Below are 25,789 nucleotides of genomic sequence, written 5' to 3' on the forward strand. Positions count from 1 at the left end.
AAAAAAAAAAAAAAAAAAATTCTGCTCTGCAAAAGATACTGTAAAGAGAATGAAAAGACAAGATTCAGCAAGATTCAGACCAGGAGAAAATATCTGCAAAAGAGAATATCTGACAAAGGACTATTATTCTAAACTTACAAAGACCTTAAAATAGGGTTCCCCAGTCCCTGGGCTGCACAGCAGAAGAGCAGCAGATGAGTGAGCAGCACCACCTGAGCTCCACCTCCTGTCAGATCAGCAGCAGTGTTAAGATTCTCATAGGAGCACGAACCCTATTGCGAACTGTGCATTCAAGGGACCTAGGCTGAGTGCTCCTTATGAGAATCTAATGCCCGATGATCTAAAATGAAACAATTTCATCCCAAAACCACCCCCTCCTCTTACCCCCAGTGCATGGAAAAAATGTCTTCCATGAAACCAGTCCCTGGTGCCAAAGAGGTTGGGGACTGCTGCCTTAAAAGATACTTTACCAGGCTGAGGTGGGAGGATCACTTGAGGCCAAGAGTTCAAGACCAGCCTGAGAAACATAGCAAGATCCCGTCTCTACAAAAAATTTAAAAATTTAGCAGGGCATGGTGGCTCACACCTGTAGTCCCAGTTACTTGGAAGGCTGGGGCAGGAGGATCACTTGAGCCCAGGAGTTCAAGGCTACAGTGAGCTATGATTGTTCCACTGCATTCCAGTCCAGGTGACAGAGTGAGACTGTCTCAAAAAAACAAACAAACAACAACAACAAAACACCTCATCAAAGAAGACCTACAGATGCAAATAAGCGTATTAAAAGATGCTCTACGTCATGTATAATCAATACACCACTACACACCTATTAGAAGGGTCAAAATCCAGAGCACTGACACCACCAAATGCGGCAGAGGATGTAGAGTAAGAAACTCTCATTCACTACTCTTGGGAAAGCAAAACAGTACAGACACTTTGGAAGACTGTTTGGCAGATTCTTACAAAACTAAACATACCCTTAGCATATAATCCAGCAATCATGCTCTTTAGTATTTATCCAAAGGAGTTGAAAACTTGCATCCGCATAAAAACCTGCACACAAATGTTCATAGCAGCTTTATTCATAATTGGGAAAATCTGGTAGCAACCAAGATGTCCTCTGCTAGGAGAATGGGTAAATTGTGGTATATCTAGACAACAGAGTATTATTCAATGCTAAAATGAAATGGGCTATCAAGCCATGAAAAGACATGGAGGAAACTTAAACATGTATTACTAAGTCAAAGAAGTCAGTCTGAAAAGGCTGCATACTGTATGACATTCTGGAAAAGGCAAAACTATGGAGACAGTGAAAAGATAAATGGCTTCCAGGGATTTCGGGGATGAACAGGTAGAGCACAGAAGATTTTTAAGACAGTGAAAACACTCTGTATGACAGTATAATGTTAGATATATGTCACTATAAATTTGTCCAAACCCAACGATTGTACAACACTAAGAGTGAACTATAGGCTTTGGACAATAATGATGTGTCAATGTACATTAATCAATCGTAACAAATGTACTACTCTGGTTGGGGATGTTGATAATGGCGGACTATGCACGTGTGGTGTAAGGGGGCGTATGGGACATGTCTGTACCTTCCTCTCAATTTTGCTGTGAACCTGAAACTGCTCTAAAAAAAAACACATTTTTAAAAGTTAATGGAAAGATGTTTACAGTGAATGAAGAGAAAAAAAATCCTCTCCCAAGAAAAGGAAATAGAACTATAAAAATGACATACCACAGTCATACAAATTTTTACAAATATTCCGAAGCTTTCTTGCTCCCTTTTAACACATTGTAACCATGCAACTCCTGCCACAGAAGCATAAATCAAATGATTCCTTGGCTAAAAGATGACTCAAGCTTTCACTTTTTGGTTCAACAGGATTTACTCAACTTGGTAACTACTTGGTGTTTCCAACTTTGCAGGACTAACTTTGCTTTTGAAGCTAAGAATAGATGGAAAGTTGACTTCAGACTAACACAAACCATCGCACCAAAGAACTGCTGAAATATGGCACCCCTTTTCATCAAGCAAATCATACTCATCTTGGATTTAAAGGCATCATATGCTTTACAATTAAGAAATATTTATAAAATAATCTCCCTCAGGGCAATGTTGAAAGCTCCAGCTTTTCCTTACCTCGAATCTTATGGATCAAGTCATCAGACAGTGATAGAAAAACATCCATTTCTATTTCCTCTGGTTAACTTGCTCATTCCTCAGTTTCAGCTATTGACTCATTACTATCTATTTTTATTAGAAGTCATCCCGAAGCCCGTTCTAAGAGAAAAATCTCCTTACTAATACAAGGGTGCCATCTAGTGGTGACCATAGTAAACGTCTGTTACAGAAAACATGCGTGTGTGCGTCCTCTCTCAATTCTGTATTCTGATGGGACTTTCAAAATTTATCTACAGGGAAAAAAGTAGTAGAACTACTGTACTTGAAATGAATTTCCAAACACTCATACTTCGGCACATTTAAACATCTAGCATATCCTCCTTTTACATCACTCAGATCACTTTTACAACTCAGATCACTGACATTCATTTCTGAAGCACCATCACATTTACAGGTTCACAGAATTTCAGAACGAGCAGCTGTAAGGAATGATAGAGATCGTCATGTATTCAGTCCAACACCCTTGTTTTTCACATGTGAAAACTAGGCCCAGATGGAAGATGCCTGACTTGTCAAACGACTAGTAACGTTTCCAACAGGGTGTGCCCTTGGTTTATTTCTGATGGACTGGACAGCCAGCTAGTATTATCTTATAGGGAAGGCACCTTAATGTCTCAGTAATAGGTTTCCATTCAAAAGAAACACTTAGTTGTTCCTGCAGGGACAGCATAGGATAAAATTCCCTGATCTGCGCTCTCTTCGTAGCTTTCCCTTCTAAACTCCAACTAGGCACAGAAATCCTCGGGGATTGTTTTTGCCTCATACTTGGGTGCTGCTCACTGAGTGATTGCACAGTGCGAGGTACCAGGTGGTGTATACCTGGGTAAGTCTTCCACCCTCCCTGCTCAGGCTCTTTAGGCTACAAATGAGCATGCTCTATTTCTCTCTTTCTTTCCTTCATCTCAGTTACATTCACACAGAGCAGGGAACAACTAACAGAGCTTGGTGTTCCAGGCCAAGGAAACCATATGTACAAAATTATGGAGGTGTGAAAAAGCAGGATTTATTCAGAGAACAGGGCTGAAGTTTTGTGTGTCAGGAGCACAAGATGCAGGTGCATCTTATTCTCTCCTTGTCTGGAGGGGAGCAGGGAACATTTGATCAGAAGGCAACAGAATGAAGCAGAGCCAAGGCAGAGGGAGGCTACTAAGCTGGTCTGGCAACTGATTTGAGAAAGATTAAAGTGAGAAGATGGCCACTTATGGTCTTGACCTTTAGCGCTCCATTGTCAGGATGCTGGAAAACTATTGTATTTGAATAAATGACAAAGGCAGAATTAATTGCAAAAGAGGAGAAGGTTGGTTTCGGCAACCTCCCACCCAGGCCTCCAATCTTCCCAGGCGGCTCTCCAGGGGTGAGCCTCAGAAACCTCTAAGCAGGGGAGACAGGCTTGCTTGCCTGGCTACATCCCTTTCTGTCCCATGCCCCTGCCATCAACACCACTGAATATCCCCTCAGGCAGAAAGCAATATTAAAATCTGAATAAGAAAGGTTTGTTATCCATATTTGTGACAGGGGTCCCGGTAAGAACAAGGCTTAAAGAGAGCCAGTAAGGCACGTGAAGCTGCGCCAGCCCGTAGAAACTAAAGGGGAGTTAGAGCTTTGGATCAGAAATTTTCTTTGGGGATGGTGGTTATTATACTGTACTGTCTGTATTTTAGGTAATTATTCCCTTTTGTCTCTTTCTTACAATTTGGTAAAGTTCATTTTTAAAATGTCAGCTAAGTGGAAACAACGCAGTAATGTTTCTGTGCCCAGCCACGCTGCTGAAGGCTGGGCACAGGTGTGAAAGCAGAATTCCAGGTGAGAGAAATCTGGAGGAATTCACCCGTTCCCTCCAAGATGCTCTCCTTCCAGAGTTCTATTCTGTTAAAATTTGGTGGGTTCTGTGTCTGGTTTTAAAAATAAGTGATGGCAGTTCCTTTACAATATTGCATTGTGAATGACTGATAAAAGCTTGGCCCTCTCAAAGTAGCGGGGCAGAGGAGGGAGTGTTACAGTTCAAGGGAGGATTTAGTTAGCTCTAATTAGTGGGCTAGAAAGATTTTTTTGGTAGGAAGTGACATGGGTCTCCCCAGCGGCTGCTCTGCTTCCTACCTGGCAACCTTTGTTACCTAATAAAATCAGTCTGGAGCTATACGCTACCAATGACTATTTAGGTGATTGTGATTTTTTTGGAATTCACTTGAGAATTTTTAATAAAGTGTCTTCTGTTTGAGGGAGGAGTGCAAGTTGGCACACACAGCAAATATCTGAAACCACAAATCCAGGATATCCTAAGTGAAAGGTCTTTTGTCCCTGCCTGTTGATGAAATTAAAGTGCTAATACTAAACTTTAGATATAACTCTCTGGGCCGTGACTGAGCTACAATTTTCTATCAAAATAAAACTTCTAGAGTTATTTATGTTGGTAGCATAATTTCTGACACGAAAGTTTACTAAATGCACAGTGTTATATCTTACCAAGAGTATCTTCAGCTCCACTACCTCCACCTCTAACTCCCATCCATAAAGAGGGGAACCATATTGCAGAATCAGCTGAGAACCATAGCCCCCATGCCTCTTCCACAATCGAATCCTGAAGACAACACAGAAAAGATATAATACTTCCTAATACTTCATTCAACACAAATCACACCACATGAATAAAAAACCACAACTCTTCTTTGCAGTATTATGGGGGGGGGGGAACATTATCTCAAGGTGGGTTTTGGTGTCTGTTTATTTTTTGAGATGGGGTCTCACTCTGTCGCCCAGGCTGGAGTGCAGTGGCACGATCTTGGCTCGTTACAACCTCCGCCTCCCAGGTTCAGGTGATTCTCCCGCCTCAGCCTCCCAAGTAGCTGGGACTATAGGCGCCTGCCACCACATCAGCTAATTTTTGTACTTTTTGTAGAGACGGGGTTTCACCATGTTGGCCAGGCTGGTCTCGAACCCCTGACCTCAGGTGATCCGCCCGCCTCAGCCTCCCAAAGTACTGGGATTACAGGTGTGAGTCACCATGACTGGCCTATTTTTCAAAATTCTCATTTCTAAAAGGAAAAACACTGAATAACTATAAAAGCATTACAAATCTTAGGTTGAGGCCTGCAGCCACAGCATTTGAGAAATCCCATCCTTCTATTATCAATAAAAAAACTACTTACTTTGAAAAAGTTGAGGTGTGGAAACTCATTTACAGCTACAAAGGGCTTGACCCCCTCACAGAAATTAGCCCCTCACATGGATTTTAGTTGATTGTTTCTGGAGGCCGTATTTGCCAAGTTGCATTGCCACAACCATGAGCAAGATGCAACTCCAACTCATACTAAGAATGAAGGGCCCTGAAGTGCTCACTTGCAAGGAAATCAAAATTTAAGAAAATTAAGAATATGAAAGAGTTACACTTATATACATCTAAATAGTGAACAGTAGAGGCACAATAATCTTTTAATATTCTATGACATTATGTTGCTTAAGTAATAACAACAGCTACCATCTTATTGGGCAATTTTCCATACAGCCATGTTTCAGACATTGTGCCAAGTGTTCTTCATGCATTCTTCCATTTAATTTTCACAGCAACCTGTGAGGTAGGTATTCTTATCCCTTTTACTGATGAAGAATTAAATTAGCACAAAAATTGAGTTACTTCTTGGAATCACACAGCTAGTGAGTTACCCAAGTCTGACTCAGGTCTATACTTTTCATCAACAATATGTAAACTAAAGATAACTCAAGGCTTTAAAATAAGTTTCTGAAAGACTAAGTTGTTGTAATGAAAACTTTCAGAATGCTACAGAAAAATGAACCGTCATTCCACAAATAAACTTAAGTGATCTAAGTAAAAATGAAGCACTGCCTTTAGGTTAATGCTAGAAACAGCTTTCTCATTATTGCTCTCTCTAATTCCTTTAAGGAACTGAAATCATTTTGAAATAAGTTTTGGAAATTCCCACTGGAATTTGGTAAGATAATGATCAAATGTTCACCAAACTCCTGCTAGGTACTATGTACTTACTGTTAGGTACTAGGATACAGAGATCAATAAAAAACAGCTCTCGCTCTAAAAAATGTTCAGCGGTACTGGTGGGGTGCAGTGCCAGACCACACATAATACAATGTGGAAGGTATAATACCGAGTGAGGTACAAGGCATTACGGAAAAGTGAGGAAGGGTCCCTCCTCTGGCTGTGGGTGGTAGGGAAGTTTACTGGAAGAGATGCACAGAGCCGGCCAGCTGAAGGGGCTGGGCTGCTCATTCCAGGCAGAGAGCAGAGCCTGGGCACAGTGCAGACAAGCATGGAGTGGGAGGCAGGGAGTGGGCACTGGAAAGACTGGAGAGGTGGGCAGGGCCCAGATCATGAAGAAATTTAAGCCAGCAAAAGGTTTTAAGTAGGCAAATGACATGCTCAGAATGGTACTATAACTAAACTCACAAGAGCAGTGTGGAGCATGGACTTGGAGCCACATACCCATAGGTTCAACTCCTGGGCTAGGGCTTAGTGCTGTGTGACCTTTGGCAAGGCATGATACATTTCTTTTTTAAATTGACACACACACACACACACACACACACACTTATGCTGTACAATGTGATGTTATGAAATATGAATATACTGTGGAATGACTAAATCAAGCTAATTAACATATGCATCACCTCACACATTTATTTGTGGTAAGAACAATGACAGGAAACCTTCTAAGCCTCAGTCTCAGCTGGAAAATGGGAAATAAATGAGATAATGGATGTAAAGCACTGGAATACAGTAAGTATTTAAGAAATGGTGGCTCTTATTATTATTATTATTATTATTATTATTGCTATAAGCCCAGAAGTTCAGGAAGATACATGGGAATCCAGATGAGACATACTGCGGTCCCAAGTAGGGATGAAGAAACGAGACAACCTGAAGGACATTTAGGAAATTGAACTGACAAAACTTGATGACTGCCTGGCTACAGGAATGCCAGTGAGAGAGGAGGAGACACCATCGACCAGCTCTCTTCTAGGATGAATGACTGAACGGCTGGTGGCCGGCGGCAGCCCTGACAAACAGAATAGGGAGGCAGAACGAGTCTGGGAGTGTGGGTCATACTGAGGAGGTGCCTGTGTGCACCCAGGAACAGACGTCCAGAAAATCAGTGGACAGGGCTGGTGTTTGGGATGCAGGTGTGGTTTGGAATTGGAAGTCTACATATCTCATGCCATGAGAAGAGATCACCCACAGAGGGTATGTTCAGTCAGAAGGGCAATGAGCTAGGACAGAACTCCAGAAACACTCACGATTAAGGGACAAGGAAAGAAAGAAAAGCACCCAAAGAAAGAAAAGGACCACAGAGGACAAGGTATACCAGGGGGGCTCAGTACAATGAAGGCTGAAGGAGCAGGATCTCCAGGAGGAGTCATCAGCGGTGCCCCATGTAGCTAAGTCCAAGAACTTCCAACAGTGTACTCAGAATCCAGTAGAAATTGTTGCTGACTTGAGACCAGAGGGTGATTTTTTGTAGAACAAGGGGAACAGATGCTCGACTGCAGGGTTCAGGCATCAACGGGCATTAGGAAGTAGAAAGAGTCTACCATAAATCTGGGAAAAGGGATGGAGAACAGTTATATAGTAGTAGAAGGGAAATACAGGGTCAATGGTCAGGTTAAAAGATTTTTAAGACAGAGCGCTCTGAGCATTTTGTGCACTGAGAAGGAAAAGGCAGATAGCACAGGGTGGTGAGGCAGGAGCGAGAGATGCACAGACAGAACAAGGTCCTTGAGGATGTAAGAAGGATCCTGCCGCTGGGCCCCGGGGATGCAGAGCTTAATTAAACAGAATCTGCCCTCGAGGAGCTCAGAGTCCGAGGGGGAAGCAAACCTGACAACCCTCTGAGCAGAGTGTGATGTGCACACCAGTCCTCAGGATGCACTATACCAGAGGAACTTAGGGGACGCCCATCTGACTGTGGGTTTCCTGGACCTACGTCTGAGTACACTCACCTCTCTACTCCCACTGCCCAACAGCATCTGGTATGCACACATGCTAGACATTCAATAATTTTCTTGGTGTGAATGAAAAAATATACTTGTCAGAAACTGTATTTCCAGGGGTAGAGAAATTTTATAAAGACATAAGGGTATATTTTAAGACAGATAAAGGGATTTGGGTTATTAAAATAAAACTAACATTAACTAAAAATCATAGTACACATGCTCAGTGCTGTACCCTGAATGTCTGTGTGCCTCCGAAACTCCTATGTTGAAACCTAATGCCCAGTGCAATAGTATTAAGTGGTGGGGTCTTCAGGAGGCGATTAGGTTACAAGGGATCTCATGAATGGGGTTAGCGCCCTTATAAAAGGCCCAAGGGAGCTCACTTGCTCCTTTTACCATGCAAGGACACAGTAAGAAGCTACTGTCTACGAGGAACAGGCTCTCACCAGACAGGGAATCTGTCAGCACCACCTTGATCTTGGAATTCCCAGCCCCCAGAACTGTGAAAAATAAATTTTTGTTATTTATAAGCTACCCAATTTGTGGTATTTTGTTACAGCAGCCAGAACTGGCTAAGACACTTGGAAAAGATACATCTGAGAGCTTTATACAGAGACAGCTGAAGGTTAAGAGAGTTGAGGAAGAACGAGGCAGGGTTCAGTCATGTGGAAAAGGCCTGAGAGGTTCCAGAACTCTCTCTGGCCAAATACATCCCCCAGTCTGCTAGGTTGTGCTTAAGATTTATTTAACCATTTATGAAAGGATAAAGTTTTTCATTTCAAAATTATAAAGGGCTAAAAAGGAAATGTGTGCAAGACTGCACAAAAGTTAAAACCCATTCATCATAAAATGAAATCAGGCAGGTGTCAGACTGACCTGTCTCCAAATGAGCTCCCCTATTTACCAACTATACGACCTGGGCCAGTCACTAGTCTTCCTGGGAAAGCAGACCACGGGACAGATAAGCCCCCCAAGCCGCTTTCAAATCTACCATTCAAAGGTTCCAAAGCAGCATTTCTTAGCCTTTTGGGAATCACAAACTCCTCAGAGAATCTAACTGAAGCTATGCATTCTCTCCCTACCTGTCCCTCCAAATAAACATAGAAATATACATACAAAATTTTGCACATCATTTGAGGGGGTCCCTGGATGCTCTACCCATAATCTCAGGTAAGAAGTGAGAAACCAGCAGAGGTGCAATTCTTTTAAGTCTTTTTTTTTTTTTTTTTTAAACAGAGACTCATTCTGTTGCCCAGGCTAAAATGCAATGGTGTGATCATGGCTCACTGAAGCCTCAACTTCCTGGGTTCAAGCCATCCTCCCACCTCAGCCTCCTGAGTAGCTGGGACCACAGGCATGTAACACCACACCTGGCTCATTTTTTATTTTTTGTAGAGATGGGGTCTCCCTGTGCTGCCCAGGCTGGTCTCAAACTTCTGGCCTCAAATGATCCTCCTGCCTCAGCCTCCCAAGGTGCTGGTATTACACGCATGAGCCACCACACTCAGCCCAAGGTGCAATTCTTTATAATAAGGTTCTTGGCCAGGGGTGGTGACTCATGCCTATAATCCCAGCACTTTGGGAGGCCAAGGTAGGTGGATCACTTGAGGCCAGGAGTTTAAGACCAGGCTGGCCAACATCGTAAAACCCCATCTCTACTAAAAATACAAAAATTAGCCAGGCATGGTGGTGCACGCCTGTAATCCCAGCTACTTGGGAGGCTGAGCTATGATCGCACCAATGCACTCCAGCCTGGGACCCTGTCCCCAAAACAACAACAAAAAAAGAAGGTAATGGAGCCAGATACCACAGTGACCTCTGCTAGACCCACAGTGGACAGTTTGGTGTTCTCTACCTGTATGCCCATCTGAACTGTAAGTTTCCCTGAATATAGCAACTACCTACTTTAGTTGTGGATTAAATTGATGGGCCATAACGGTGTAGATTTGCAGTTCTCAAATTTTCAGACCTTCAGTGCTTCTGAATAAGTATTAACTTCAAATCCTCCCTTTGACAGACGTACCTGGAGTGCACAGCAATCACTATGGGCTTGCTCTATGGGATCTATCAACTTTTCAAAACTGGTATTTATTCAATTAGAAGGGTCTAGCCACCCCAAACTAGATGTTATGCCTCTATTCCACAGCAAAATTTGATGACTCGCCCCTCCCCACAAAAAGAAAAAGAAAATATACTATATTCACTTTTAGTAAAAATCCCCTACATTTGTATAACTCTTTATACTTAGTACTTTTCTAATCCCTCTCACATACATGTAATATTCACCTAGGATGTAGGCAATACTCCCATTTGAAAGATAAGGAGAGAGAATGATACCATTTAAGTGATCACAGAAAGGACTTTTCAACACAGCCCAGCACCAGAATTCCAGCCACATTTTCATAAACATGCTAATGTTTCTATTACCCTTGCACTGAGAAGGTGGGAGACACCCCTTTTAAATTAACAGAACAAAATAGCCGTGACCTTTAATGAAGTGTTCAGTCGTAACATCTAAATCGTACCTATGATTTCAGAAACTGAAAGCCACTCTAATTTTAGCAATTCCATATATGATGACTAAATCATTTCGTTTTTTCAATATTCAATAGAAATCAATCAAGCCTATCATCTATGACTCTTTAAACAAGCAAAATTTACTGTACGTAGTGGGGGGGAAATCCATACTTACCTATAGCACAATGTAAAATCTAGAGGAAAAAAGGGGAAAAAAAGAGGAGAATTAGTAAGAATCAATAGTATTAAAGTTTTATTTAGTATAAACTGATGTTTCAGTAAGAATAGAGCAGCATCTGCCAGCAGTATTAAATATGAAAAACGAACATTCCATTTTTAAACTTGGTTACAGGCTATTTAACAAAATGTAAATTCTTGCTCAGTTTTGTTTGTTTGTTCATTTTTAGTTTGTGCATCTTTGAAGGATTTTCTGAGGAAGATTTGCTCTTCCCACTCAGTGGTTTATCAGACACCAAGGGCTCTTTTAAAATGCACAAACTTGTAAGAGCAATAAGTGTACAGCATCTCCATGTTCCATACGCTATAGAACAGAACGGCCACAGACTCTGGAACGCGGGGTAAGAAGAGCCTTTGTTGGCTCTCCTTGCCTTGCAGGCCCTTCAATGCAGACATTCATTCTACTAAGTTCCACCCTCAACTCCCATCTTGCCTCATTCAATGATCTCACTGCAGAGGGACTCCGTGGTCCAATCCAATCCTGTCTCCTGGGGATCTGGGCCCTACATGCCAAGCTGCTTCTGGACAGCTCCATCAGGGAGTCACAGCAGAGACTCAAATACAGCCTCAGTGGGAAGCACACGCTTTTCTTCCATCACGCCTATTATGCCTCTTGATAACCAACCTCCCGGTCTTTGGGGTTCAACAGTCCTTCCTTCCCCTCATCCTCAAGTACAACTAGTTTCTAAGTCCTGCTGATGATTCTGGGGTCTGTCTTCTCCATTTTTATTTCCAGTGCCTTGAGTCAGACTGCCATCTCCACTCCATCTCAATGGCCATCGAACTGGCAAATTAGGTCCTTCTAAATCCCCTTCCAACTCATCCTTTATATAGCAGTGTTTTAACTCTGGTGGTGGTGGTGGTGGCAAAAAAGTAATTTGAAGCCACTTATAAAATTGATTTAATGACCAAACCTTTTCTAGATGATATAACCTAACAGCTATTGTAGGGCATTTCAGAATTTTTACATTTCTCTAGCAGTCTTTATATTGTTTGATCCTAATAATTACCTGGCAGATAGGCAGGACAGAAAATCTTTACTTGCAGACAAGAAAACCAAGGCTCAGAGAAGCCACACAACTTGCCCAGGGCAGTAAATGACGGTCAGGACCAAGAACTTAGGTTTTATTTCTATTGTACCACATTATTTCATTGTGCATTAGTTATGAGATCTACAGAGTCAGAACTTGACAAGACTTAGCTTATCTAAAACATGCCTGAGCCTGATAAGACTCTGTGCTCAAAAACTATTTCACTCAATTTTGGGGGGAGGGAAGTGGGGAGATTGGATTAAAAAACCAAACCAAGCTGCACAATGTTGCTGGTAACTGCCAGGAGAACAAAATAATTACCACATTGCAAATCTTACAGTCTTTTTCAATAGAAAACACTGTTAAGTAAATACTAAAGTATAAATATGATAAGCTACACCTCCTGCTGCAAAGTTGAGGAAAACTAAAAGATCTAGATCAAAATAAGGAATGAAAAACATTCTTTGAAACAAGAAGACAGATGACAGTGCCTAGACAGAAAACCTGCTCTTTTATTTTGGACACAGGATCTTGTTCTATCACCCAGGCAGAGTACAGTGGTTCACTTACAGCTCCCTGCAACCTCAACTTCCTCGGACTCAAGCAATCCTCCCACCTCAGCCTCCTGAGTAGCTGGGACTACAGGCAATTGCCACCACGCCTGGCTAATTTTTATATTTTTTGTATAGACAGGCTTTTGCCATGTTGCCCAGGGTGGTCTTGAACTCCTGGGCTCAAGTGATCCACCAGCCGTGGCCTCCCAAAGTGCTGGGATTACAGGCATGAGCCACTGCACCCGGCCCAGAAAATCTAGTCTATCCATGTATGCAGCAAGACGCCCAGACTGGCCGGGCATGATGGCTCACGCCTACAATCCCAGCACTTTGGTAGGCCGAGTGGGGCGGATGACCTGAGGTCAGGAGTTTGAGACCAGCCTGGCCAACATGGTGAAACCCCATCTTTACTAAAAATACAAAAAATTAGCTGGGCATAGTGGCACACGTCTGTAGTCTCAGCTGTTCGGGAGGCTGAGGCAGGAGAATCGCTTGAACCCAGGAGACAAAGGTTGCAGGGAGCTGAGATCCTGCCACTGCACTCCAGCATGGGTGACAGAGCAAGATTCTGTCTCAAAAAGAAAAAAAAAAAAAGACATCCAGGCTGCTGATTAGCAACAGGACACTGCAGGGGAGGACACACAGCAATGGCTAGCACGTCTTCTTTGCATGGCAGAGCAGTAGGTCTCAGTCCTGATGCACTCTCCCCTTTTTAATCACACATATTTTTATAACACCTCCTCTACCATTCTGAAAAGAAATTCATAGATAAAATGACCTACCTATGCAAAATTTTCAAAAGCAAATAAATACAATGTCCCAATTGATATGCAAAGAAGAAATAAAAAGTAATTTATTTTTCAAAATATGTATTTCAACTTGTAAATGGGGACATAATGATGCAGTCACATGTACATAGTAAGTTATGATAAATAAGTTTGGATTTAAAAATAAGAGTAACAGAAACCACTGTGGGCAAGTATAGGAAAATAAAAGGGCAGAGGTAGAGGTACAGACTCATACTTGGAAAAAAGAGTATTAAGATAACAATAGAAATAAAGAAGTAACCTTACACAAAGTTGGAATAATATGCTAAAGTAAGTAAAAGTCAAAGTAGAGAAATTGAAGGAGTACAATACTATTTCAAATCAGCTAGGTCTTATTTATTTATAAAGTGTCAAAATAATCTAAATAATCTCCTAGGTTATGTCATGGGATACGGTCGGAAGACAGTATCACAGAAAATCCATCCTTCTGCCTTGAAATCCTATTGAGATATATAATCAGTGTACAGTCTGTAAAAAGACCTTGAAAATATATTCTTTAAATGCTGCAATAAGGAACAGAAGAGGAATTAGATGTAAACAAACTGTAATGCAAGAGGCAATAAAGCCGTTGTGTAACAGAGGATACTTTTAGGACAAAACAGAAGACAAGCTATCCCAAAATAAAATTTACATTTCACAACCTAGATTTCATACCATTACACACACACACAGGCAATAATATGAAATATTAGTCTATATTAAAGAAATCCAATGAAATCCCTGCATTTCATGTGTCTCTAATAAGTTAATTATTGAAGTCTAAACAGGAATCTCAAAACTGATTTTCAATGATTTTCACTACTGCGCTGAAATCCTTTTCAACTAAATATGCAAACTAGAAATGCTGTAATGCTTACAGAACAGAATGTGCAGAGGGAATAAATTACTTAATTATTTTGAGACAATACCTTCATTTCACTTAAGCTTCTTGCTTCATACCAATGATGGTGGTAGGGTAGCATTCTTAAGGCGATCCCCCACAATTACTGTTCCTTGGCTATTCAATCAAACACTAATCTAGGTACTGCAGTGTAAGGACTTTGCAAGCATAATTAAAGTCTCAAGTCAAGTGATTTGAAGATAGAGATATTATGTGGGTGGACCTGACCAACCAGATGAGCCCTTTAAAAGCACTTTCCTCTGGCTGGTGGCAGAAGGGGAAGTCAAAGATATTCAAAGAACAAGAGGGATTCAGCAGGCCACTCTGGCTTTGAAGCTGCAGGGGGGTCATGTACAAGGCCTGGAGAGCAGCCTCTAGGAGTGAGGAGTGACCTCCTGCTGACAGCTAGCAAGGAAATGCAGACCTCACACCTACAACTAGATTCAGCCAATAACCTGGATGAGCTTGAATGCAGATTCTTCCCCTGGAGCCTCCAGATAAGAAATCATCCAGCCTGGCTGACACCTTGATTTCAATCTTATGAGACCCCCGAGCAAAGAACCCAGTCAAGCCCAGCTTCTGACTTAAGAGAACCGTGAGCTAATCGATGAGTGTTGTTTTCAGCCGCTAGGTTTGTGGTATTTTTGTTATGCAGCAACAAAAAACTAAGACCACAACCTTCTTCTAACTTAATAAGCTTTTTAATTTCTCCTGAAGATTTTTCAGTATTAATATGTACTAAAAAATTGTCCATTTATATTTGTAGAGGGGTTGGCCTGGGGAGATATGCAGAAGCCAAGGAGGATGCAGAACAAATCTCCTTGAAGTTGGACTGTCTCACATATCATAGGACATCTAGCCAGTAGTATCTCCAGTCATTGTGGCAACTGAAATACCCTCACAGTTTTCCAAAATGCACCCTGAAGTGGTGAAGTGAAGTGCTGGCACTGCTTTGTTGAGGTCCACTAAGAATCACTGGACAAGAATAAGCACATTTCATCAAAAAAAATTTTAAGATGACTTGCCATATTCAAAATCTCCCTTGAAAATACATGTTGGACCAGCCACAGTGGCTCATGCCTGTAATCTCAACACTTTAGGAGGCCAAAGCAGGAGGATCACTTGAGGTCAGGAGTTCAAGATCAGCCTGTGCAACATAGTGAGACCCCATCTCTACAAAAAATATTTAAAACTAGCTGTGCATGGTGGCATGTGCCTGGAAGGCTGAGGCAGGAGGATCACTTCAGCCCAAGAGGTTGAGGCTGCAATGAGCTACAATCATGCCACTACACTCCATCCTGGGCAACGGAGCAAGACCCTGTCTCAAAAAAAGAAAAGAAAACATGCACCATAAACTCCTCTCTCCTCTTGCGTCCTTTCCATTTCCATTGGCAATAAACTGATTTTAGTTTTAAATTTTAACCTCAATGTCAAAATGCCATTTGCACAATAGGTTACTTGGAAACATCTTTTCAAAGTTTCTAAAATTTGAACTAGGGGAATTATTTTTGTAGGTTACCAACAATTCTGTTCAATTTCATTTTTAATCCAAGGTAAAACAATAACAACAAAGCCCCAAAAAGTTTAACAAGTCTCAAAAGGAATAGAAACCCAAGCAGCTTTCAAGACCTCAGCTGCAGTCCACAGACTTAATGTGATTCAGCTATAGTGATTCCCCATCTCTGTCTTTCAATTCAAAATTCCAAATTCTTGGGAGGAAAAAAGAAACCTGACTAGCCCACTTTGGGTCAGTTATGCACCCCTGGAGCAGCCAGCTATGGCCTAAGATGCAGAGTCAGGGAATAGAGATGTAGCTGCTAAGGGTCCAGCCTTGAGAACCAGACAAATTCCAGAGAGGGCACGCTGAGCTGGGCAGCTCCACAGACATGTCCACTACACTCGTTTTATTTACTGCGCAGAAGTCCATAACCAATTTGAGTTACATTTACCTGTATTTGATTTGTTTTAGGAATTATCGTATTCTACACATACATGATTTCATTCTTGCTTAAAACTTAACAATAATAATAATATATAGTCTTCAAGGATAGACACCAAAATGTTAATAGTGGTTATCTTTAGATTATGACTGCTATGCATTTTCTTCTGCATCTGAGTTTTTTCTACAATGAATATACAGTACTTATTACTGGCGGAAAACTCACCTTTAGCCTCTCTTCTGGTTTCTATGAGGATGGATTTCCACCACATAGTACTGGTCTCCTTTAATTACTTTACCTCTGGAAAGGATGGCTCATTTGAGGGTAAATTTGGGAAGAATAAATGGGGTGTGCTCAATTCAGCTCCACCCGAGAGGTTCCATAGAGAACTTAAGTTCTCATGGTTTCTTCTAAGACAGCCTGTCTGCTGCTGCTCAGGACAGGGTGAGTGGTGAGTCTAATTGTCGAGTTCAGTTAGCAAAGCCATTTGACTGGCACACTAAAGCATGTCCTCAGCCTTTATCACTAATAAAGGTGATTTTTAGGATCCTTATGTAACTCCTTTGAGTTATTGCTCAATGTTCAGAACATAAATAAGCAAAGGGGTGTTGGTTATTCACTGGGCTCCCTCAGACTCCAAACATGTTTTCAAAATCCTTTTACATCCAATTTTTGAGGAAATAGGTAAAAAGATTCCTCAATTACCATTATTTTTCCTTTGTCACTTAATTTCACTTTTCTGGCTATCTCCAGCCCTGTAATTTACTAATTCATTATGTGCTTAATTTTCATATTCTGATAGTGAAATGTTGAAGTCTCACAGAACTTAAAAGTGGGGAAAAATGTAAGGTCATCTAATCCAGTGTATTCACTGCACATAATGAATTGAGGGCGAGAGAGGTTAAGATCAAGGTCACAGGGCTAATTAATGGCAAAACCAAGTCTTCATACCCGAATTTCTTGTCTCTAGTGTTTTTACATATACTGTGACATCTCTTAAGAACAATTCTATTTCTTAACTTCTATAGCATTTCTGCCAGCTTTTTACATATTTTGTTTCTCTGTTCAGATAATCATTCATTCATCATATGATTTCACCAACATGTGTCTCCCATGTTCTTGCTACTGACAAATTGTGAACTAAGGTTCTTTTCGGCTTCTGCTCTGAAATCAACCTTATCTTATGCTGTAACTGGGTAGTCCTGCTTTTCTTGACACTCGGTCATGGCAAGCTGGTTTGTCCCTTAGTAAACTTAAAAGTCAGCCTCATAAGCAACAGATTGTTAGACTTTAGTTTTTAACCAGTAACCATCATTTCATCTTTTTATCTTGATAAATTTAATCAGTCCATGTGCATAAACATAAAAAATGATGCATGTTTGCTATACTCTATTATGTTATAGGTTTATTATTATTCTCCTGTCATTAAAAAAATTAACAGGATTTGTAGATGTAAAACTCTATTTCTCCTAAAATCGAAAAATAAACTAAGCTGCTTATTGTTTTCCTTTTTCAAAAAACTTCAAAATCTTATTTTCCTCATTCATCTTGTTTTCAATTACATATAATATAGAATTTTATTTTTAAAAATTATACGTTTCATGTAAGTGATAAATAAATACATACTGAAGTATATTAAAAGTGGTAATCTTTTACTCCCCCCCGCCCCAAAATACCATGCCCCTCCAGAGGTAAGCTCTAAGTAACAGTTTGATATATACTCTTCCATGCCTTTTTCAGTATCTGCAATTGTGCTTTTATCCCCTATTGATTTTCCTAATCTGAAAACATCAGCATATAACTATTCTTGTTATTATCGATTTAAAAATCTATAAACTCTGGAGTGATACAAAATGTACATTGTTATGTTTGTCCTCCTTCCCACTTCATTCTATCCTGGTAAAATCTGAAATATCTTATGGGATTCCACGTGATCACACTGCAATCTGTACTGTGGTCTAAAGGCTTATGCTGTGCAGTGGCCACTAGCCATATGTGCCTACTTAAACTTAAATAAAGAGTAAAGAATTTTCATTTTTATTTTTTTGTAAAACAGGGTCTTTCTCTGTCCCCTAGACTGGAGTGCGGTAGAGTGACGTAACATACTTCAGCCTGAAATTCCTGGGCTCAAGCGATTCTCCTGTCTTAGCCTCCCGAGTAGCTAGGACTAATGTGCGCCACTGTATCTGGCTAATTTTTGAAATTTTTTGCAGAGATGAGGTCTTGCTATATTGCCCAAGCTGGTCTTGAACTCCTGGCCTGAAGCGATCCTTCCACCTTGGCCTTCCAAAGTGCTGGGACTACAGGTGTCAGCCACCACTCCCGACCAAAAGTAAATAAAATTTAAAACTCAGTTTCTCAGACCCACTAGCCACATTTTAAGTGACTAGTGGCTACTGTTTTGGACAGTGTTCCAACATTATCACTGCAAAAAGTCCTATTGGACAGTGCTAGTTTGAAAACTTGGTTAATTTTATTTATTTATATAACAGTTATTCTTTGATAACAGCTAACTACTCTGATTAAAGTTAAATACTCTTTGATAAGGTGCTTTCAAAGTTCCATTAGTTTTTCTAAGTGTTTTCAAAACGTTTCCAACTGTAGGAAATTGCATGGTCTGTTATCCAGGAACCTAACGTTTCCTACTAGCTTCACGGGGATTTTTTCTTCTTTCAGGTTTAAGGTCCCAAGTTGTTTTTAACTATTACATTTTAAAATCTGCTCTTTTATGCTGGAAATTGTTTAAGTACTCAGGAAGGGAAGAAATTTTTTTGTTGTGGAACACCATAAACTGTCACTAACCATAGTGAGGTGGTCTTTCAGTTCAGCAAAGTTTTCTGTAACCTTCCTCCCTGATTATTTACAAGCTGTATATTCCAACCTTTTCTACTTCTTCTGGTAGTCTTACTTTTTGAAAGCTTATACACCCTTATCAGGTTTTCTAGATACACTGGTTCTATATATATTGTTTTTCTGTTATAATGTTTTGTAATGTTTCTTTTACATGGTGAACTGTGAAAATTTCCCTATGACTTCTGTTCTGCAATTGATTTTATATGAGAATGCGATTGGAAACTCCTGCCTTTTTTGAATCTTCAGTATCACCTATTTCTTGCACTGTGGCTCCTTCCTGCCCTACATTGCCACCACTGATATTTTTAGTTTTTTTTTTTTTTAATTTCAGCACATTTCTTTCTACAGATGTTAGCTATTGCACCTCTTGAATACCACATCAATTTGCTTCTATTTGCTTGAGTCACCAAGCAGTGAGGTCTGTGTGGGTGGGTTCCTGTTTCCTTCCGGCTCCCTATTCCCTTCTAATGTTGTGACACTTATTAATTTTAATCAAGTTAGCGTTTTCCTCTGGTTTTCACACTGTTTGAGAAGTTGCTTTTCTGGGATTTGTTGTCATTCCTATTTGTGTTAGATATCTCCACTATGACTTGCTCTTGCTAGCTTTTCAAAAGCCTCTTTTAGAGATGTCTCTCCTCAAAATGGGTCCAGAATAAAAGGAGCCTAACATATGCATGTAGCTTGCTTTTCAGAAGTTCCTTTTTGAGATTATTACTGGGAAATCAGAATGTTTCCACAAGAAGGAAAAATACAACAGACAATGGTTATGTCCTCAAACCAGTTTACAAAAGCAGTCTGAAGCGCCATACCTACATGGCAAAAATCAGTTAGTGTTTGAGCCATAAAGAAAGAAAAACTGGCAGGGAGATAAGAAGGGATCTTTCTTCTTAAGGACACTGCAAGTTCCTAAGACTCTGATATATTTTAGAGAAATACCCCAAATCAGTTTCCTATTCATTAAAAGCTGTCTGCTGTCTCTCACCACTTCTCCAGACCCTGTCCTAGATCAATTCTAAGACATGATCAGAAATGAGATTGGGTTGTTTATTTATTTTTGTAGATAAGGGGTTTTAAGTAGAAGAAAGATCTGTAAGAGAATGGGAAGGAAAGGGAGTTCCTGTGGTCCATCAGGCAGTCTCAGATGCACAATGGTAGGTAAATGACATATACAGCAATGTAAATACGTTGAAGATAGTCTGTATCAATCTCAACAGTTAACCTCTTTGCAGAGCAATCTTTAACCCATTTGAAATCTCACTGTCAATCACAGAGGTATATCCAATCATGAGTATTTGAAAGTGTCTTTGCTATAATTACAGTTTTATATTAATCAAAGATATTGAGAAATCCAAATTCTCTCAGACACAATTTTAAACTGCCATAACTGCATCAATCTAGTAATTTTTAATCTAACTATACTTGACAAATACGCAAAGATAACATCTGCCTTATCAATGAGTATCACAGACTCCAAAAAATGAATAAAGTAGAAAACATCCACAGCTCATTACAGAGGAACTCGTTTTTTAAAAACCGACATATAATTCACATGCCACAAAATTCACAATTTTAAACTGTACAATCCAGTGGTTTTTAATATGTTCACAGAGTTGTGCACCCACCACCACTATTTCAAGAACAATATCCTCACCTTAAAAGGAAATCCTGTATCATTAGCAGTCACTCCCCATTCTCTCTTCCCACATCCCCTAATAATTCCTCTACTTTCTGTCACTGTGGATTTGCCTTTCTGGATATTTCATATAAATGATATCATACTATTTGTGACTTTTTGTATCTGCCTTCTTTCACATGCATTTTTTTCAAGATTTATCCAGGCATAACATGTATCAGTAATTCATTTGCTTTTATTAATTTTATGAATGTTTATATCTATAGACCACATTTTATCCATGAGTAGCATTTTATTTATATATACTCTTTTTTTTGGAAATGGGGTCTTGCTCTGTTACCCAGGCTGGAGTGCAGTGGCACGATCATGGCTCACTGTAGCCTCGAACTCCTGGGCACAAGTGATCCTCCGGCCTCAGTCTTCTGATTAGCTGGGACTACAGGCATATGCTACCATGCCTGGCTAATTTTTTAATTTTTTGTAGAGATGGGGTCTTGCTATGTTTCCCAGGTTGGTCTTGAATTCCTGGCCTCAAGCAGTCCCCCCATGTCAGCCTCCCAAGTGCTGGGATTACAGATGTGAGCCACAGCACTCAGCCAGGCTTCATTTTGTACCTCACTACTACATGCTCCTTTGTACTTGCTTGGTAAATGTTTTTATAGCTTTTAAAAAGCAAAGTGTTTTTATTTTCCTAAGAAGATTTGAAATTGGAGAACAAGTAATTTCGATTTCCTTTTTAAGTAAACTCCCACAGAACCTAATAAAGAATAACATTTAGCATAAAGAGATATAAATGAGTAGCTGCCTTCCCTGGATTCATTTTCTCCTCCTGTAAACAGGATACACTGTCAACACTAATAATTCCCATCGGGATAACTTATGTGTAATTAAACAATATCATACACATCTAATTATTACACAGCATAGATGGGGTTGGCAATGAAAAGCTCCTCAACCACAGAAACTGTTGTTTCAGCAAGCCTGCTCTAACGCCCAATCCAAGGGATTACTTCCATCACTGACCTTTGCAATGTTAATTGCCTGCATGTTCCTGGGAGTCGTCACTTCCTTATGCAGACTTTTTCCCAAAATCAAATCCAGGATTTGTCACTTAATTGGTTCTTAGCGGGGATAACAGAGATAAAACCAAAAATCCAAGATATTTTCCTAAATCCCTATTAAAAATTCTATAAGGATAAACAGGCTAATCCTTCAAAGTCTAAGACTTGGTTCCTGGGTGGATTTTAAAGTATGACACTGTTTAATGTCCCTACCTTCCCTAAGATATACTTAAATTTTAAAAATTATACTTCTAACATTACCAAGTGTTTTTTTTAATGTTGTTGTTTTTTTTTTTTTTGAGACAAGGTCTCACTCTGTCATCCAGGCTGGATTGTAGTGATGCAATCATAGTTCGCTGCAGCCTCAAACTCCTGGGCTCAAGCTCAAGCCTCCCATTTAAGCCTCCCAAGTAGCTGGGACTACAGGTACCCACCACCCAGCCCAGCTAAAAAAAAAAAATTTTTTTGTAGAGACGAGGTCTTGCTATGTTGCCCAACCTGGTCTCGAACTCTTGCCCTCAAGTGATCCTGCTGCCTTGGCCTCCCAAAGCTCTGGGATTGCTGGGATGATAAGCATAAGCCACTGTGCTCAGCCCTAATATTATGATGTCTTAAAGAGATAGAAACCCCTTTAAATTATTGAAGTATTCCAATTGGGGACAACCCCCTACTATATCAAGTACTGGGAGTCTGATGGTCTTGACTCGAAATTTGCTTCTCTGTAGCTTCAGGGAACTGTACTGGCCAAGGCTCTGAGATAGAAAGTACCACTTATTTACTAGTGTCCCCTTCCAAAAAAAGTTCAAGCCTCTAAGTTTAAAAAATGGTTCACATTAGGATGTGTTAAAATTTCCTCAGACTCAAATGGTTAGGGTAGTAAGGGACTTTAGAAATCTACTTTAACCTGATTATTTTACAAATGAAAAGGAGGTAGATAAGAGAGAAAAGACTCGCCCAAATCTCTAGAGTCAGTTGGAAAAACTATTATACTTAAAATAAAAAAGGTACTCAGGCTTCCAGCTGGAAGCTCATTTCATCATACCACCTACTTAAAATGTCTAAGTATGGACACTATTGAAATTCCTCTGTGTTGCAGTGAGCCAAGATCCCACCACTGCACTCCTGCCTGGGCAACAGAGTAAGGCCCTGTCTCAAAGAAAAACAAAAGAAAAGAAAAGAAAGAAAAAAAGAAACTCCTCTGCCTTCTAAGAGAAAAAAACAAAAGCAAAATGGGTAACTTTCTGATTTAGAAAGTGAGAGTGGATCCCACCTGGGTGACACAGCCAAATCTCGTCTCTACCAAAAATATACAAATGAGCCAGGCACAGTGGTGCATGCCTGTGGTCCCAGCTACTTGGGAGGATAAGGTGGGAGGCTGGCTGGGGCCTGGGAAGTCGAGGTTGCAGTGAGCAGTAATCACACCACTGCACTTCAGCCTGGGTGACAGAGTGACCCTCTCTCAAAAAAATAAATAAATAAAGTGAGAGTGGGCTGGGGGCAGCGGTTCACGCCTGTAATCCCAGTGCTTTGGGAGGCTGAGATGAGAAGACTGCTTGAGCCGAGGAGTTTGAAACCAGCCTGGAAAACACCGGGAGACTCTGTCTCTACAAAGTTTTAAAAATTAGCCATGTATGGTGATGCACGCCTGTGGGCCCAGCTACTCTGGAAGCTGAGGTGGGAGGACTGCTTGATCCCAGGAGTTCAAGGCTGCAGTGAGCCATGGCCACGACTGCACCACTGCACTCCAGCCTGGGCGACAGAGCAAGACCTTGTCTCAAGAAAAAAAAAAAGTGAGAATGAAAGGTAGAGGTATCACATTTCATTTCATGAGATAAACGATTTTTTCTTTTTTTCTTTTTTTTTTTTTGAGACAGAGTCTGGTTCTGTCGCCCAGGCTGGAGTACAAGTGGCATGATCTCGGCTCACTGCAACCTCTGTCTCCCCGTTCAAACGATTCTCCTGCCTCAGAATCCCCAGTAGCTGGGACTACATGCGTGTGCCACCATACCCTGCTAAGTTTTGTATTTTTAGTAGAGATGGGGTTTCACCATGTTAGCCAGGATGGTCTCAATCTCCTGACCTCGTGATCCGACTGCCTCGGCCTCCCAAAGTGCTGGGATTACAGGCGTGAGCCACCATGCCCAGCGAGATAAATGACTTGTTCTTAAGTATCATTCAATAGTTCAGGTTTTAAAAGTTGCCAGTAAAGTATAAATGTCAAGATGGTCTTGCCTGGAGGTTAAGCAAAATGAACTAGATCTTCCCTGCAATCTGAAGGTTTTTCACCATAATGAACTACGGTGGCTATTGATTTTGTGTGCCCAAAGCTATCCCCATCCCTCTTTTCCATAAACAAAGTCTATAGTCCCTTGGAAAGAAGAATGGGCATGTGTCCTAAGATTGGCTAATCAAGCACCTCACATCACTGGCACAGTCTAAGTAGGGCCAACCAGAATCCTCCCTGGGAAGTGTGTGACACAAATGCTGAGAAAAATAAACACCCTCCCTGTTTCCCACCATGTGGAGAGCCCAAGACCAACATTCAAAGAGAAACAGACAAGCAGAGATGAGAGAAAGCAAGAGAATCTGGCAGCGTCAACTCCTTGGTTCTCATTCCTGAGCTAGTTTCTTTGTAAATTAATCCTGTATCTGTATCAACTACAGAGGCCAGAAAATTCCTTTTTTGCTGAAAACAGTTTGAATTGGGTTTTTATCCCTTGCAATTCCAAAATGCTAATCTATACTTACCCCAAGAGAGAGGGCTGGATATACACTGCCCTTAATGCAGGGAAATCAATACATTTTAGTTAAATTTTTAAAATTTGGATGCCTTTAGACAGGCTTGCTATTATGTCTTCTATCACTCCCAATATCCTACACCCACCAACTTCACTATTTCTATTACATAAACCCTGAAAGCATCTGATTTTGCCAGTGCTTCCTCAGGATGTCCCTAGAATTTTTTAAAATCCTAATACAAGCTTGTTTCAGTTGATTTTCCAAAGTCAAATATAAAATATATTCAAGGTAATATAAGTTAAATGAGATTTTACCCAATCTAGAACATCAAAAAGCCTAGGTATCAACACTTTAGTACGTGAGGACGCAAAATTTCAAAATTTCACACAAATGCAATGGAGGTATGCTACTTCAATATAATTTAGTTGTATGTTTTTCTTTATATCAATGGAAATCAGTAACAACAATAAATCTCAGGACCTACCTCCAATAAGGCTCCAGTTTGAAAGAATTTCAAAGGCTTTTCAATTGAATAATAAAGGCTATGGTAGCTGCCCTTAGCCAGGTATGCTCGGACCAGACCAACCGCTATAACCAGCCACCTAGTAAAAGAGAAAAGAGCAATCAGGAAAAAATAAAAATAAAAAAAGTAGGATTTAGGTTAATAGACAGCTGTGGCAATAAAAGATAGTGCTAAAGGTGACATCAAGCATCAGTAATCTGGATTTATGGACAATAGCTCTCAAACGCCAAGCTGTAATCCACTGAAATGTTGCAACACCAACAGCACCTTACCAAGAGGGCTCAGTGAAAGCATAGTGGCACCTCACCCATCTGGAGCTCATTTTTTTTGGCAACTTTGCTATTGAGAACAAGGCCAAAAGGAAAGGAATAAGCTAAAATGGTCCTTGTGCCACTAAATTAGGTGCCAAGAAAATCTAAGACGAGAAAAAAACAGTTAAAGGAAAATTTTAAACAGCCTGTGCAGTTAAAGGGTTTTTAATAATTACCGGGTAGAAAGAAGATCCTTTAAACTATTTTTATAATTGTCTCACTGGAACAATTACCCACACCTTAAAATCTATCCTTTTAAAATTAAGAATAAAGGGCTCTTGTTAAAAAAAAAACAAAACAAAAAAAGTTTTTTAGCCAAATTTCCCCAAATCAACTCAGAAATGAAAGCCAGATCAATACACATCACAAAACAGGAAAGCACTTAAGCATACAGCCGTGAATGTTATATTTTTGTTCCACTGTCCTTCTCAAAAATAAACATAATGTTTTGTTAAGTTCCATAATGAAACAAATGGACCTTTTTGTTAAGGTATGTCTCCTGGAAGGATTTAGATCAAGGTATACCGAGGTATC

The 25,789-nt window shown here is 40.4% G+C and overlaps 1 protein-coding gene across 1 annotated transcript in view; it reads right to left on the minus strand.

Moving 5' to 3' along the window:
* The window catches only part of HACD2 (3-hydroxyacyl-CoA dehydratase 2), a 93,276-nt gene that overhangs the window by 65,487 nt on the left and 2,000 nt on the right, over nt 1-25,789 (minus strand). The window contains exons 2-3 of the mRNA XM_010354831.2: nt 24,906-25,023; nt 10,842-10,860 (exon numbers count right to left, since the gene is read on the minus strand). Of these exons, the coding sequence (XP_010353133.1) occupies nt 10,842-10,860; nt 24,906-25,023 (137 nt within the window). The remainder of the gene's footprint in view (nt 1-10,841; nt 10,861-24,905; nt 25,024-25,789) is intronic.

This window comes from Rhinopithecus roxellana, chromosome 1 (assembly GCF_007565055.1).
Source record: "Rhinopithecus roxellana isolate Shanxi Qingling chromosome 1, ASM756505v1, whole genome shotgun sequence".
Lineage (NCBI taxonomy): Eukaryota > Metazoa > Chordata > Mammalia > Primates > Cercopithecidae > Rhinopithecus > Rhinopithecus roxellana.